The sequence below is a fragment of the Vigna unguiculata genome, chromosome 2 (assembly GCF_037176805.1).
Source record: "Vigna unguiculata cultivar grain cowpea cultivar isolate G323 ecotype 2 chromosome 2, ASM3717680v1, whole genome shotgun sequence".
Classification (NCBI taxonomy): Eukaryota; Viridiplantae; Streptophyta; class Magnoliopsida; order Fabales; family Fabaceae; genus Vigna; species Vigna unguiculata.
The window spans coordinates 35892087-35909745 of record NC_140793.1 but is presented as its reverse complement, the minus strand read 5'-3'; the positions used below and the strand labels follow the sequence as shown (position 1 = coordinate 35909745).

Genomic DNA, 17659 nt, shown 5'->3' with positions numbered 1-17659 from the left:
TAATCTAAACAACTCATATATCGTTCTGAAACGATACTTGTCACATTTAACTAATTTAACACAATTAACTTAAAAAAATTTATATTCATTCATTTTAAAGTTTAAGAATCAAATTATATCAAAATTTAAAATAAAAATAAATTATAATTTTACTTAAAAATTAAAAATTAGAAAGTAAAAATATATTTAACTCGTTTATTTTCAAATAAACAATAATAAAATTATCTTTGGAAAAATTCCCCCACACCAGCAAAATATTAAAGAAGTTCCTTACAATAAACATTACTTGCATAAAGAAAAAAAAAAGTTTTGTAACTAGAAAAGAATAGAGTTATTATGCAGTAGTGATTTGATTAGACGGCACCTAAGGAGAAAGTAAGGTGGCGTTTGGTAATTTGCAAGAAAAAAAAAAAGGGTTTGGAAGTGCCACCTAAGAATCCACAAATAGAGATAAATGAACAATCTACTTTTGGAGTCTTCCTTAACATCCTTGTCTGTTTGTCTTCGATAGAATAAGATATTAGCCATTGTAATTCCATGGCAAAATAAAACAAAACCCATTTCTTGGAACCATTTTAACACTTTTCTTGCCCTTCTCACTCACCCCACTAGGAGACAAATCTGAGCCCAATGTTTGTCTTTGCTAAGGCATGTTTGGATTCTTGCAACCTTAGGGAATATTTTAAACCCTCGATTCCCCATCCACCCAACGTCAAGACAAACACACCACTCTAAACACAACACACAAACCTTAACCTTTGAACTCTGTTCTTGCGTTTGTTTACTTGAGTGATCAAACAAACACACACCTTCTAGAGTTTCCACACACACAAACGACAGTTTTCGGAACATAAAGACAGAAACAACCGAACCAAGACTCTCACCAATTCCTCACTCCATCCACTAACCACTCAACGACAACAAAACAATAAAGACAAGAGAACCCCTTCACGCATTCTCTTCTCTTCTTCTTCCCATGAACCACTCCTTCAATCTGCTTCTTCTGCTGCATCGCTCCAAACTTTCAATTTCACTCTCAAACAAACTCATTCGGAATGTTCACACCACCAAGCTTCGCCATTTTCAAGGGGCTTCTTTTCCTCTCTTCTTCAATTGCAAAACCCATCAGCGGTTTCGGTTTTCCTTCATCAATTCTCAAAATGCGGTTTTTGTAGGATTTTTCTATCGGTTTCGTTTCTCATCACCGCTTCCTTACTTTGCTCCGTAAATATTTCCTGAAATTCGTCGGAAAAGTCCCTTTAATGCATTCATGACATCGTGATTTTTTCGCTTGCATTGTTAGTTCTATAACTCAGGTTTTTGTTCATACCTTGGGGAGGTTTGGTTTCATCAAACCTGTGTGCCTCTTGATAATTATTACCATTCTACCATCTCTTCCTGGGCTATATAAGATTGTTGTGGTTGGGTTCATGGAATCCGTGTTCCAAGAAGAAGGTTCATCTTCTGTAACTTCTTCGCCCCTTCAGTTCTTTTCCATGATGTCTCTTTCACCTGGCATAGGATCCCCCTATCCCTGGCTTAGAGAACTGAAATCTGAGGAAAGGGGTTTGTGTTTGATCCATTTGTTGATCAGTTGTGCCAATCATGTGGCTAATGGTAGTCTCGAGAACGCAAACATGTTGCTTGACCAGATTTCCCAGCTTGCTTCCCCTGATGGGGATACTATTCAGCGTGTTGCTGCATATTTCACCCAAGCACTCGCTGATCGGATACTGAAATCATGGCCTGGCCTCCACAGGGCACTCAATTCCACCAGAATAGCCATGGTGTCTGATGAAATTCTTGTTCATAAGCTCTTTTTCGACCTTTTCCCGTTCCTGAAGATGTCCTATATTCTGACAAATCAGGCCATTGTTGAGGCCATGCTGGGGGAGAAAATGGTGCATGTGATTGATCTCAATGCTAATGGACCAGACCAGTGGATTGCGCTCCTCCGTGTTCTGAGTGCACGCCCTGGAGGCCCTCCTCATTTGAGAATCACCGGTGTGCATCACCAGAAAGAGATTCTGGATCAGATGGCTCATAAACTCACTCAAGAAGCAGAAAAATTGGATATTCCATTCCAGTTCAACCCTGTTGTCAGCAAGATAGAAAATCTTGATTTTGACAAACTTCGTGTGAAAACTGGGGAGGCACTGGCAATTAGTTGCATTCTGCAGTTGCATTCCCTCTTGGCCTTGGATGATGATGCCTCGAGGAGAAGATCTCCTCTTTTTTGGTCGAACAATTCAAATGCAAATGCAAATGCAATTCAACTGCAGAGAATCCTGCAGATGAACCAAAACACACATTTGGTTGAAAAGGATATGGTTCACGGCTATAGCCCAAGTCCAGATTCAGCCTCAGCCTCGGCCTCGGCCTCATCCTCGCCCGGTTCTTCATCTGCATCGATGAAATCTGAGAGCTTTCTGAATGCCTTGTGGGGGTTATCACCAAAGATCATGGTTGTGACGGAGCAAGACTTCAACCACAACAGTTCAAACCTGATGGAGAGGCTGCTAGAATCTCTGAATTCATATGCTGCATTGTTTGATTGTTTGGAATGCACTGTGTCCAGGGCATCCTTGGACAGAATGAAGATCGAGAAGATGCTTCTGGGTGAGGAAATCAAGAACATCGTAGCTTGTGAGGGAGCTGAAAGAAGGGAAAGGCATGAAAAGATGGATAAGTGGATCCAGAGGCTTGATTCATCTGGTTTTGCAAGCGTGCCTTTAAGCCGTCAAGGTTTGACTCTGGCAATGAGGTTCATGGAGAACTATGGTTGTAATGGGTACAGAATGAGAGAGGAAAATGGCTGTGTGATCATTTACTGGCAGGACCGTACCTTGTTTTCTGTGACAGCATGGAGATCAAGAAGGTGAGGTAAGAAGATTCTTGAAGCATCATAAAGAAGAACAAGAATAGTGATGTAGTGATGAATAAGTTTTTCTTTTCTTTGTTTCTAATTGTATGAAAGAGTTTTACCAATATATATGGTTTCGTCTAGTGATGAAGATCAATTCAGAGATACTAAACTCTCAGAAGAGGGAAATGGAAAAGTGTGAGAGAGAGAGAGTGAAACAATTATCTCTAGTTGTGTCCACCATTCCATTGTTTAGTTCTGTGTTCATTTTGTTCTTCACTAATCCCTATACTGTAACCTCTCTGTTGTGTAAGACCTAATATAAGTTTCTTTTTAGCTCAAATTTTGTGTTGAAATTTTTTTCCCTTCTCAATTTGCATGTTTAGCATAAGTTGGTTTTCTCAAAATTCAGACTTTGGTCGATTCTCATTCCCCCATTTAGCAAATCCCATAGCCCCAGACACACGCGTCTCTTTCGACAATTTCTGCATAATCTTATCAGATTGTAACGGTTCACTGGAACAGAAAAAAAGAACGAGATAGGGAAAAAACAGAAACATGGCCCTCGTGTTTGTCATTTTTTGAGGCATTGGGAGGTTTATTCTGAAAAATATTTTAAATCATCTGATAGCATCTTCTTAGAAATTCTCTTAATAGCTTAACTAAGAAAGGTTAAATAACTTTATGAACTACTTGCTGGGGTTTCAAAATAAAAGATCATGATTTAGGAAATTATAATTAAGTTAATGAACTTGTATGTCAGTTTTAACTCAAACTTGGACTACTTTTATGTTGGTATTTAAAAACTCTTAAATATATCAGTTTTAACTCGAATTGGATTATTTTTATGTTGATATTTAAAAAGTCTTAAATAAATTAGGAATTTACGGTTTATTTTAAACAAGAAAAAAAAATAGTAACCTGTGAATTTTTTAACATATTTAATTTACTTGTATAATTGGGAAAAAGTTGTTCAACATCATTTGACAATTTTGTAAGTGTAAAATAATTTTAGAAAAAATTAACTTTTATATTTTTAAAAGGAAAAAAAAGTAAATAATAGTGAGAGACAATATCAAATAATCAAAATATCGATGTTCTTTATAATTTTGAACTGTTTAAAATTGAATTGTCTTTATTTGTTATTTTACCATCACCAACACTAAATAAATAGACATCCTTTTAATCATTCAACTTTTTAAACAAGAGCATAAAACATCACCAAACATAACCTATATAATTCTTGAAAAATAATATTTAACGATCAAATTTTGATAATAACTTTTACAATTTGATGTCTTATTTTTCATATGATTACGGTAGTGGTTAAAATATTATTATTCTTGATTTCATATTTTTTAGGTTTTTGAACATCTCAAGTTTCAAGTTAGTTTCTTAAATTCCATAAATTTCATTAAAACACACGAAAAAAAAAAGAGTAAGGTTTCAATCGCACATCAACGACATCATGTTTCAATCATGCTAAAAAATGCATATTTCCATCCATTTTAAATTTTCTTTTCTTTAGTTTTTTTTTTTCAAGATTTAGAAATACATTTATTTTAACTTTCTTTCCCACCATGAGTATATAATATTCCATCATTGCTCCTAGATTTGCATGATTCATTGGATTTCATTACTCACACTTCAATGAATAGGAATTGCATGTAATAAAACATGTTAAATAAACTAATTGGTTAACTCTGAATCTTTGGTGACGAAATAAATAGATTGAAAATGGAAGTTTATTGGAGACAATTTCAATGTAAGGATCATGAACTTAGAGACAACATGGTTGCAAAAGTCATAGAAGAAACAAAATAGTTATCTCAAAAAACAAGTCTACACATTGAAAACATCAACATGGTTGATTATGAAACCAAACCAAAATACCAATCAATGAAGATTATGATTTGTCATTAGTGTTAGAGAAAGAAGGCTCCCCACAACATATGTTTTTACAACATATTTATATTTATAATAAATTGATTGAGTTTAGGTGGAGACATAATCATTATAGCACTTTAAATTGTGTCTCCTAGATATTATTCATAAAATATTTAGATAAAGATTTTTTTTATCATGGTGTATTTTTTTTATCAATAGTATCTAACTAGCATTGCACACATAATACTTGGTCAAAATTCTTTCCTCATAGTGAGTACGATTACAGTAAATTTGATTTTAATATATATATATATATATATATATATATATATATTTATTGCCTTTTTAGATAGCTATCAAGTTATAAAGATGATTTTATCTCTCCATACTCATTTGTGTTATATATTAAATGCCTTCTTTTTCACCTTTTAAACTTGTAGGTTGAAAACAAACATTGAAAGTCTATAAGTAATTTATCCAATATCTTACTCTGTTTTATTTATTATGGTCATACATCAAGTTTATGCTTTAACCTCGTCAATATTTGAAAACATTTATAGAAATTAACAAACATCTATTTTAAGAAAGTGAAGATATGAAAACTCAGTTGTCTACAAGCTAAAATCTTAAGCTAAATACAACTTCGGAAATTCAATCATCACAATTGATTAGTGAAATATAAATTAATTGATACACAAATATAAACTTTTTTATAAGCCATTCATTTGATATTCACGTGCTAAACAATTTTTAATTGTTATCTCCAAAGATATAGGAGTCCCATTTAGCAAGGAAGTGTGGCCTGTGACTCACTAATTAGAAATGTGGTTCATGCAAAAATACCATTCTCCATCAACCAAACTTTCACTTATAACAACATCTAACATTGTCAAACTGGGTCAAAATTCGTAAACCAATTCAATCCACTACAGATTTGGATAAGATCAGGTTGAAATTTGTTTATAAATGTCAGTATGAATTAATTTTTTATCCAATTCACCAAGAACTCAACTCATTTAGATTAAATCCGTGGTGAGCCGGATTAACCCACCAATCCGTATGATCAATAATAAACAACAATAATATTTACAAATATTAATAAAATAAAATTTATGTAATTTTTTGTTGTATGTAATAACTATGGCAACCTTTCTAACTAATTTCCGTGAATTAGTTTTTCAATTTTTTTATTTACAAGAGATTATTTATAGTAAGTATACTGTGATGGCGAAAGATCGAAGAGTCTTTGTTATACAATGGTAACCACGGACAAAAAATATTAATTTTCATAATATTTGCTTCCTATTTTATTTTTATAATTGATATTATAATTATTTTGTTGTCCTTTTTTAACATGATTATTTATTTTCTATTAAATTAAAATAACAGAAGAAGAGGAAGGGATAAGATTGAATAAGAACGTTGGAAGAGATGTGATGAGGGAGAGTCTCTGAAATGGGTTTCGCTTTGGCATACACAGCTTCAACCACCGCTAATCTTCCGAACCTTCAATCTCACTCTCTTTTTGCTGCATTCAGATCCAAAACCTCTCTCTCTCTCTGCAACACGTTTCCAACGAAACGCATTCGAAAACGTTTGCCACATGTTCGTGCTGAATCTGAAAATGGAGCTCTGGTTACTTCTGAGAAGCCACTTCAAAATTACGGAAGGCAATATTTCCCCCTCGCTGCTGTTGTAGGCCAAGTAATTTATGATCTCTGCTTCTTTCGTTCATATATTTTGCTTTCGATGTTCATTTCTCGTTGGAAATTGTAGTTAGATATTTCATTTCTTTGTTTGCTCTCGTGTGTTTACTTAAGTGTTTTCTTATCTTATTCAATGCGGCATTGCCTTCTAAGTATAGTGCGATTTATATATTTTCCTTCTGAATGTTATTTTGTTACGAAAGCATACGAGGATTAAACTTATTGTTAGTTCGTGGAAGGTGAAAAGGTATACTCTGATGTTTTACGTAGATAGGAAAATGTAGCGTACGTACGATGGATTATTCAAAAAGGATTACAGGTAGTTTGGCTAGATAGTTCATGGAATTTTGTTTTTTATTTCAAGAAATGATCGAAGCGGAGAGAAAATTGTCAGATAGGTAGCTCTAAATTGTGCCGTCTTTATCCTTAGAGTATTTTACTACTCAATTTAACAATTCATTGCTAAATATGCAAATGCAAATCAAATTTGCTCTTCTATTGAAGGATGAATCTTACAAGTTCCACTTGCTCTTCAGGATGCTATAAAAACTGCTCTTTTACTTGGGGCAACTGACCCTGGGATTGGAGGAATTGCCATATCTGGAAAGCGAGGAACTGCCAAAACTGTAATGGCACGTGGATTGCATGCAGTACTGCCTCCTATTGAAGTAGTAGTAGGCTCAATAGCCAATGCAGATCCATCGTGCCCAGAAGAGTAAGGTCACTTGTTTCTTCCATTTATAAGAAAAAGTTTACAAGTTTTGAGAAGATAAAAGATTTGACTATTCTAACGCACAAAGACAAAACCAATATGAAAAATGTGACATTGTTTTTTATGTCATACAAGTAGATATGATCTTAAAGGAGGAACGCATCAGCATTCTAATCTTATGGCGTGATTTTGTTTGTACTGTTTCAGTGGAGCATGATTTGGTCATTCGTAATTGATAATGTTGTATTGCTGTTATGGTTCTTATTGTATGTCGACTTGCTAAATTTTCACTTGTCATCTTTGAGATATGCCAATTAACCCTATTGATAGAACTAGCTATAGTAAATTCACAGGAAACGTTGCTTTGCACTCTTTTGTGGTGAAGAGTTATTAAATCGATCCTAGGTAATCCTGATTGACATAACATCTTTCTGATCAGGATGAGGCAATCCCTTTTTTTCTTTTATCCTTGAGTTTTTGACTTAATATATCTTGGATTCCTCTCTTTCCTTTCTTCCACTATTTTAAATTTAAATCAGGAGGCTTAATTTTTGTAGGTGGGAAGACGGTCTTGCCGAGCGCCTGGAATATGATTCTGCTGGAAATATTAAAACTCGTATTGTCAAGTCTCCCTTTGTTCAGGTACTGTTCAGCAAGTTTGCTTTGCGCATATTTTATTTTGTTCAGCTACCCAAGGTTCATTTTCTTTTTACGCAGAAATTCCTTTTCTATTGAAAAAAAATCACGTGTTCATTTGTACATCAGATTCCTCTTGGAGTAACGGAGGACCGACTGATTGGATCGGTTGATGTTGAGGAGTCTGTGAAAACAGGCACAACTGTTTTCCAGCCAGGCTTACTTGCAGAAGCTCATAGAGGCGTTTTATATGTTGATGAAATTAATCTTTTGGATGAGGGTATCAGTAATTTGCTCCTCAATGTTTTGACTGAAGGAATAAATACTGTTGAAAGAGAGGGGATCAGCTTCAAGCACCCTTGCAGGCCCCTTCTCATTGCCACCTATAACCCAGATGAGGGTGCTGTTCGTGAACATCTGCTGGATCGCATTGCAGTTAATTTAAGGTACTGCTGTAATAAACTTTTTGAGGTTTACGCTGGTTCTCAAAGGATGTTGGCTGTGGAGATAGGGAGAATTGGATAAAGCATTTAAAATAGGAAAATTTTCACCTAGTTAAACACCAAATAAACAACTTTTAGAGTTTGATTGAAAATATCACGAAACCATCATCTGTTACCATCTGTACATACTGAAGCCATCCTCAAATGATGAAATTCTTTTACATGTTTTCTGCCTCTATTTCCTGCCCCTTCCTTGCTCCTTGATCTTTCTTTCTTTTTTTCTTTTTTTTTTTGTTTCTCTCTATTTCTGGCATCTGACACCGTAAAGAAGACCCATTGAAAAGGTTTTTAAATTATCATGACTAGAAAAGACTACATGGGCAATAAAACCCTGACCCAAATACATATTCAATGGAATGAATTGTCAAAATTTTGATCACCTCTCTTATTTCTAACTATGCACCCTTCTGCAGTGCAGATCTTCCAATGAGTTTTGAAAACCGTGTTGCAGCTGTTGGAATTGCTACAGAGTTTCAGGAGAACAGTAGCCAAGTATTTGAGATGGTTGAAGAGGAAACCGACAATGCAAAAACTCAAGTATGTTTAACAGGGAAATAATAAAAACTTGATCAGAAAGGGGAAGAACAAATAGAGAAGATTAGAAATTTGTCTGAATATTTATCTCCTTGAATCAGAATCAAGTTGATTAAAGCATTAAGAGAGAAATGGAAACACATAAGTTACAAATAGGCATCTCTCACAACCCGAGGAAATCTGAGTTCTTTCTCTCCTGCCAACATCTACTCCAAATCCAAACCCATTTCTATTATTTCCATCCAACTATTTGTTCCTTGTCATTTCTCCCACTCCTAGTATTTCTAACTAACTAACTAACTAACTAACTTACTGTAATTTAAGTTGTCGAGGACTTGAACTGGGCCTAGTTTTCTCCTAGCAGAAACTGACCCTCCCAATTTCTCTTCCCCTGTAATCACTCTTATTCATACTAATATATAGCTTTTTAATTTTGGTCTGCTAACTTAAAAATAAACAGCAAAGAAAGTATTTGTTAAGATCTCTCATATAGGCTATTAATGTTGCGGTAATACTCCTTATAAGGCTTGATGGGCAATTCTCCTCCATTTTGCTAGCTTATCAAGTCTTGATGTTTGCCCACTTGTAGATATCTAATCTTACAATTTTCACGCTCTGAATGTTCACTCCTGCAAACTTCAGGATCTTCTTATCCTAGTTGGGTAATATGGTCAATACTTCTTATAAGGCTTGTGTAATTCTCTTTTCTTTTGAACTAGAAATTGAGTTAGGTCTGATCTATTTCTATTACAATACTAGAGCCTTTCCAATTTTTATGTTGTGTCATCCACATATGTCCATGTGCATGGGTTGTAATGTACTGACTTACGAAGCAAATTTCTGTCAAGTTTTTTTGTTATACAAGCTACTGTATTATGTATAGAAGGAACTTATCGTATAAGATTGTAAACAAGGCAAATAGGTTCATTACATGATTTGCATAAAATGAATGGGGCTCATGATAGACAGCTACTACCTTTGGGCAACAAAGTCAAAATCACGATTATGGTTGGGATGGTCAAGGACTCAAAATCATAAATTGTGAGATCGTAATACAAATTGTTCCTAGTACTCCTACATAATTATGAGATATATACTCATACAAGTAATAATTAAAAAAAATTGGTTACAATGTCACACTTTAAAATACTTGATCAAACTTAAGTTCATCAAAAACCATAAGAAAGAAAGCATGTCAACCACGTCATAACTCCTGAGTGCAAACAAAACAATTGAAATACCTAATTACTTAAGTCTAAGTAGCCTAAACAAAGTACCAAACTATAAAATAGCTAGTCCAAGACAAAGAAAAATAATTTGAGTTAGTGTCCAGTTTCAGTTCATTCTAAAAGGTGTAATCCAAAGATGAAATTTCAATTTGAAGATTATTTCCTCTTTTTGTCATCATTAAAGTCTTTTTGTATCTTCTCCTTAACCGGATCCATTCCCTTGTAGATGAAACCAATGGCTGGTTTCGCATAAGAATCTACCATTCTAGATACTTGCTATAAGAAAAGCACCCGTCAAACATTCTTTGTATAAAACCACATCTTCAATTGAACTTCCATCCCTTGTATTTGCAAAATGAGAATTCTTCCATTCGTCACTAGTAAACATTCTAAAAGGGCTCCTATGCTCCAAAAGACACTCTAATGTTAAGTAAGAGGTAGCAAAGTGAGTAAATCTTGGCCTCATGTGGGAATGAATAATAAATCTGTGGTTATACATTGAGTCTCACATGAGATATTGTACGTCAATGAACATTGTTGTATGTTGGTCTAGTCTCCACTCCCTTTGCTGTTATAATTTATATATTCTTTGTTTAATTAACTGCTTAATATTTTCCTAGTGCAGATCATATTGGCCAGAGAGTATCTAAAAGATGTTACTATTAGCAGTGAACAATTAAAATACCTGGTCATTGAAGCTTTACGAGGTGGTTGCCAGGTAAATTCTCTGCAATTCTTTCTATACTTACGCAAAACCTTTTGTATGGTACATTTGGTGTACGTGAGAGATATTCTGAAGTTACAAACCATCAAAGTGAATGCGACAAACGTTATGAGAGAATGATATAGTTAATCTGGACTGTACAATACAACCATATATGACTGGTTAGGACTAAAAGTTAATGATCGCCCCTTAGCTCTTAAAAAGTCACATGGCTTTATCTTTTAATCTTTAATGATTTAACTGAATAGCCACGATTCGCTCTACTCACTCATAATAAAAGTTCTCTCTTGATATGCTCCCTATTATAGCTTGCACCATATATTTTGTTAACAATCATCTCATATACTAATTTTGAAGGTTTTACTAGTTGTTTTTATATTGATTCATACAGTTTAAATTATGGGAGCATAAGAAATTTTTTGTATGCCTGGGGTCAATTAAGGATTTTAAATTTTGTGTGTTTTTTCTGTTACCCTTCACTATACTGAATACTGATTACTGAATTGAGGTTATTAAATAACACGTCTTTATTATCCCATAATAAAGTCCCCCCTTCCCTTAAACTGATTTATTGTTTTGGCGTTAATTCATGAGTATATTTGATGTCGTATATTTGTGATAATGGTGGGCATGTAAATTATACTTGCCAGAGGTAAGAGCAAGAGCGTAAGAACTAGGCTTTTGTATAAAAGACCTAGGTCAATGTATAATTCCAAAATTTTGAATTGGTGATACCAGGCGAGAGTTAAGCTTTTTTTGAAACGTTGTGACATGACACTGTCCCATCATTCTACAAATAGTCTATTCAAGATAAAAGAAATGAACAATTAATTTGTTATGTGTAGTGTTTCAGTCATTGCAGTAGTTTGGAGATGAAAAGCCAATTTGCAAATTGTTGTCATGTTGATTGATATTTTGAATACTTGTGATGAAGAACAGGGACATAGAGCTGAGCTATTTGCTGCCCGTGTTGCGAAGTGCTTAGCTGCTCTGGAGGGACGTGAAAAGGTTTATGTGGATGACCTAAAAAAAGCTGTAAGCTTCCGTTGAAAATTGAATACAAGATTTTTGTACATCAGTTACTCCTTGGTCTGTTGGCTTTACAGTTCTTTCAGCCTTCTCTAGGAACATAACCAATTAAGTTGTTAGTTTAAATTTGAATTATGGAGTTTTCTCCACCACCTTTCCTTTTTTGTGAGGATACCTATACCCCTTATCAATTAGGGTCAATATCTAGCCTTGCTTTGCACTTAAAATATAAAATTCAGCCACTTATTCACTTAAGAAAAATATGTCATGCACTAACAGTGTTGATGAGACTGTCATCAAATCACAAATTGTCATGAATAGAATTTTGGACTTTAGCATAACTGCTTTCGAAGTCATATTTACCATGATTTCTTATTGCTTGACCATACTTTTTTCTTACATTGATAGAACACAAATTAAATTTCACTCCTGTATTAATTTGTTTCAATAAAATATGATTTGTCGCTAGATATTTCCTGCTAATTGTTGAGGACATACATGCCCCTATGATAAGAAACGTTTACAAAAGAATTTCCTTGATTCACACTTTCCAAAAGGATTCGTTCATGTTTATTTTCTTACCATGGTCTTTATGTTGTCAAGTTTAATTTTGTGTTTCTATGAATTGGAACCATGATGGAGAAGTTTTGAAAGAATTAAATGCTACTCTAAAATTATCAACTACATGAATCAGACCATCTTTGGCTGATATTGCTAATAGGTCTTTGGCACCTGGTAGCATCCTTCTTGGTAGTCGTCATAATTCATTTTTTCTGTATTGAAAACAGGGGAAAGTGGGATTTGAGTATTGATTTAAGTGTGTGTAATGGTATAAATAGAGTGAAACTAGACAATAATGTTGACTGAAAACAGATTGGTTGTTCCCCAGATTGTGTGATTTCAAAGTAATCTAACAATTTGATCTGCAAATCCTCATGAAAAGGACTAAGGAAAGTTATTCAATATTCTGTGGCATAATTTCAGTATTTTTTCATTATTTTGGAAGGAGATGTTGGGGGTTAGTATTTTTATCCTAGCTTTATAATTTAGCTTTAATGCTTTGTGTGTGAGAGAGAAGTTTTATGAAAACTGATTGTTATACCCTGACTTGATCATCTTCATTCTTTATGTATACATTTATACCAGTTATGAGTTATTCTTAGGTAGGTACATCTTGTAAAATAATCGGTAGAAATTGTTATTTTACTTTTTTTAAAATAATAAAGAACCTATACAGTAAATTGTTTATCATACATTTTCTGATACAGGTAGAATTGGTCATTCTGCCCCGGTCAATTGTTACTGAGAGCCCACCAGATCAACAAAATCAGCCTCCTCCTCCTCCGCCTCCTCCGCAAAATCAAGAATCTGGCGAAGAACAAAATGAAGAGGAAGAAGATCAAGAGGTTGAGTTAAACCATCGTTCAAGTTAATTAACTCTTTTAAAGACAAATCCTTTTTGAAAGTAATAGATTTTGGACCATTTACTGGAGAATATTATTCTAGTCATGTTGTGACCTTATGATTTCCTTTATTTTAAAATGAATGTTTGTATATGGACTTATTTGCATAAGATTTTATAAACAAAAAATTATAGATCCTATATCGATTGAAGTTGTCTTGTGGCCCAAATAGAGGCCATAAAGGCTTGGGAAATCTCCCCTTAATGACTAAACTTTTGGGGTTAAATTAAGCTCAACCTGAATCAAGATGGTGTCATAACCTATCATAGATTTGATATTGGGTTACTATCAAATGTCCAGAAAATGTACTTAGCACAGTTTTCCTTTACCAATCCTAGCCACAACTTTCTCAGTGCAATGTAAAAAAATTAAGTCCCACTGTCTCTATGATCCAGATGTCCATTCTGAGTGTGAGGAGAGCCTTGAGATCTAACATCCACTATATACCAAGCTGGAGTAAATATTATTATTGAATTGACAATTCGCACCTTATGAGCTAGCAAGTGGGGTTCAGTTAGGTGCAACCTAAATTCAAGAGCAATGTTCTTGATGTTATTAAGTTTTAACGTCCACCTTCGTGTACTTGTAAAATTCAGGATGACAAGGATGAAGAGAATGAACAGCAGCAAGAACAATTACCTGAAGAGTTTATCTTTGATGCGGAAGGGGGCTTGGTAGATGAAAAACTCCTTTTCTTTGCCCAACAAGCACAGAGGCGCCGAGGGAGGGCTGGCAGGGCCAAAAATGTTATATTTTCAGAGGATAGAGGTCGATACATCAAACCAATGCTTCCAAAGGTTGGTACTTCTAACTCCATTTGTTTGTCCTAGAATCAAAATACATAGCATCAAATATACTTGTTTACTGTTGAAAGTTTTTCAATGGAATTTTGATAAACACTGTTCATTTATCTACTTGAATGTTTTTATCTGTGTATGCATTTGCATTTTTGTCATGGCTTTCAAATTTAACTATCGTGATGCTCATTGACTAGTAAACTTTAATTGCCATCAGTATTGGATATGCTTTTTCCCTCAACAAATGCTCTCACTGTTTGCAGGGGCCTGTAAAGAGGTTAGCTGTTGATGCAACCCTCAGAGCTGCTGCACCTTATCAAAAATTGCGAAGGGCAAAAGACTCTGGAAACAGTAGAAAAGTATTTGTGGAGAAAACTGACATGAGGGCAAAGAGAATGGCACGGAAAGCAGGAGCATTGGTACATGTCTTCTCATTCAGGATTTCTATTCACAATAATTAATTTGAAATCTAAATATAAAGAAGGATAAAAATGGTTTTGGTTTCTTCAAAATGTTGGTTTTTGTGCTATAAGAATTTAATTCATTTCTAGTCCTTACAGTTACTTAAAAAAGGTGCGGTTTTAGTCCTTCATCAGGAACTAAAATCATGCTAATTAAAGTTCTTACTGTCAATATGATTAGTAACTAAGTCATTCTGATTTTCTTTTTTGTAGGATTTAAACGTCAATATTTTTTATCTGTATTCAACCAGAGGAATTGATTTCATAACAAAAGCTTGTCTGACTAGGCTAGTATGGAATCTAATTTAAATCACTAAGGTAGTCTGATGTGATATTTGCTATGAAAGCGGTTATTAAAGAATTATTGAACTTGTTTGTGGTAAGCTTTTATGCATTTTCTTTTAAAGCATCTTAATAATCGCCGCAGGTAATATTTGTGGTTGATGCAAGTGGAAGCATGGCATTGAACAGAATGCAGAATGCAAAAGGTGCAGCACTGAAGCTTTTGGCTGAGAGTTATACAAGCAGGGATCAGGTGCTTAGGTCATGTAAAGTTTTAACATCTATGAATTTATTTATAATTGAAAAGGAATCAAAATTATTTTCAGAAATTACATATGCCAATCCACCATGTAGTTTTTAACGAATGAATTCTCATATTGAAGACAGAACTAGTAGTTGGAGAGAGAAGGCATACTCAATGAAAGAACTAGTGCGTGCGTTTGTACTTGTTCAGTGTTAACCTGTGCGTGGCTCTGTTTACAAATAACACCATGATTTGCATATTGGTTCCGTTGCAAATCCTTGAACCAGAATCACTGTTAGAATGAAACAATAAATTTGATTTTCTCAGGTCATTTATCGCATGCTGCTAAATCCAAACATACAAAAGTTTAATTGATGATATGCTGGAGTAAACAGAAAGCACGGCTCATTCTATGATGCTGTCTAAATAATCTTTTTTAAAATAATTACTGCTCTTGTTAAATAGGTGTCTATAATTCCATTCCGTGGAGATGCAGCTGAAGTTCTCCTGCCACCTTCTAGATCAATTGCAATGGCAAGGAAACGTCTTGAGAGGCTTCCATGCGGTGGAGGGTCCCCACTTGCCCATGGTCTAACAACAGTATGCAGATTTTTTTCATGTCAATTTTATTTTATTCAAAGTTTTGAACGAACAGAAGTTTTACCACTGTCAAAATTATAGAACCCTGTACTTCTATTTAAATTACTCAAACTGTTCTCAATGGTTTAAATGATTTCCAACTATTGACATTTTTAAGCTAAAAGGGGTTTCCAGTTATATGAAAATGACAATGTCCATAGACTCTAAGAAGAAGAGAGATGGATAATGTCAGTTTTGATCGTTGGTGGTGCAGTATTTTCTGATTTAGAATTCTTTTTATAATTTCATATAAAATTCCTCTTGATGCTAGTTTCATCTTGCTTGTGTCAGGACTTTCTTCTATAACATTTTAATTGGATTTAATTAAGTTTTTTTTTAGTTTATTAATTCGTATTTATGAAAATATTTAGGCTGTTAGGGTTGGATTAAATGCGGAGAAAAGTGGCGACGTTGGACGTGTAATGATTGTTGCAATCACTGATGGAAGAGCCAATATATCGTTGAAAAGGTCAACTGACCCTGAAGCAGCAGCTGCTGCTGAGGCTCCAAAACCTTCAGCTCAAGAATTGAAGGTATGATTAAGCTTTGTAATTGGACTCGTAATTACTTTCAAGTGACACAAACCTAAACTGTCATATTCTGTTTTGTCATTTTTGTGTGTGGTGGCATGGGCGGATGCACATTATGCTTCTTATTCTTACCACAACGTTTTTTTATATGAAAAAAAAAAAAAATCCCCGTTAAAATTTATATTTTGCCCCCATATTGCAATTTTGGTAAAGCTCAAACATAATATGATATGCAAACTAAATTATTTTATATTTCTTTTTCATGAGATATGCACTTTGTAACACCTTGTGATTTTTACTTTTGTGAAATTATTATAAATTATTTTTTGGTCCCACTGAGAAAGTTTTCTGGACTCCCCATTGGTGGGGTTGGTGAGGAGTTGGATCCATGAGGGTTAAGCAGTTGGGCTCAAGGAAAATGGGTAGCAGGGGGAGGGGTCGATAGAATGAACATGCATCCCCATTAAGGATCAGTCAGGCATGTGGGTACCATCATGACAAATCCCAATGGCACATGGAAGCCATTTCCTGACACCAAAAATTTAGAACATGTTATCCATTGCAGTGAAGAAGCCAATTATATGTAGTTCAAGTAATGCTCTTTCCAATAATACTATATTTAGTTTACATCGTTCTCTGAGCTTTCATTATATATTTTCACCATTTTTGCAATGCGGAGGCTTATTAATCTTAATGTGAGATTTCTTTATCTCCTTTATTTTAAGGCAAAACATTATTTGTTATTTCACTAAGCTTTTACTCCCATGATCTTTTGAATCCTGTTATGTGTGCATTGGCAAGATTTACTTACATACATACATATATATACATCACAGGTTCAGTTCCTTGTACTTGTCCAAGTCTGAACTAACCGTTAAGTTTGTTTTAATAAAGGATGAAATTCTTGAGGTCGCTGGGAAGATATATAAGGCAGGAATGTCTCTGCTTGTCATCGACACTGAGAATAAGTTTGTGTCAACGGGTTTCGCCAAGGAGATTGCTAGAGTTGCCCAAGGTTTGTGTACTACAATTTTACTGAATCGAACTGTTAGTTTGTGCAATATATTCATAAAATAACTTCATACTGCAGGGAAGTATTATTATCTTCCAAATGCTTCAGACGCTGTTATCTCATCGGCAACAAAGGAAGCTTTGACAGCCTTAAAAAGTTCATGAAACCTTTTAAGAATTAAGCAGACAAACTGGGTTCCTTCCCCCTTTTGTCATAAATGTTAATGAAAATAATGCAACTATCTATTATGATGGGAAGGAAGCATAAAGCATATTGTAATAGCTAGTTCCATTATTTTTTTTCATGAGTAAATTTCTCGTGGCCATTTTCATATACACGGGAGTCTAGCTGTATCTAGTGTCTGGTTGAGAAATGCATTTGGATTAGGTTATATTTAAGTATGTATCT

At 34.4% G+C, this 17659-nt stretch overlaps 1 protein-coding gene and 1 pseudogene across 1 annotated transcript; both read left to right on the top strand.

Annotated features, from left to right (window-relative positions):
* The first annotated feature begins 549 nt into the window (after positions 1 to 549).
* On the top strand, positions 550 to 3206 carry LOC114174232 (scarecrow-like protein 3 pseudogene; annotated as a pseudogene).
* Positions 3207 to 6148: 2942 nt separating this feature from the next.
* ALB1 (ALBINA 1) lies at positions 6149 to 17586 on the top strand. The gene is made up of 15 exons (XM_028058546.2): positions 6149 to 6454; positions 6993 to 7171; positions 7726 to 7810; positions 7934 to 8250; positions 8721 to 8844; positions 10696 to 10788; positions 11734 to 11829; positions 13092 to 13229; positions 13883 to 14083; positions 14347 to 14502; positions 14972 to 15079; positions 15536 to 15670; positions 16081 to 16242; positions 17134 to 17254; positions 17330 to 17586. The coding sequence occupies exons 1-15, from the start codon at positions 6206 to 6208 to the stop codon at positions 17413 to 17415; spliced, it is 2250 nt and encodes a 749-aa protein (XP_027914347.1). The 5' UTR covers positions 6149 to 6205; the 3' UTR covers positions 17416 to 17586.
* Positions 17587 to 17659: the final 73 nt, after the last annotated feature.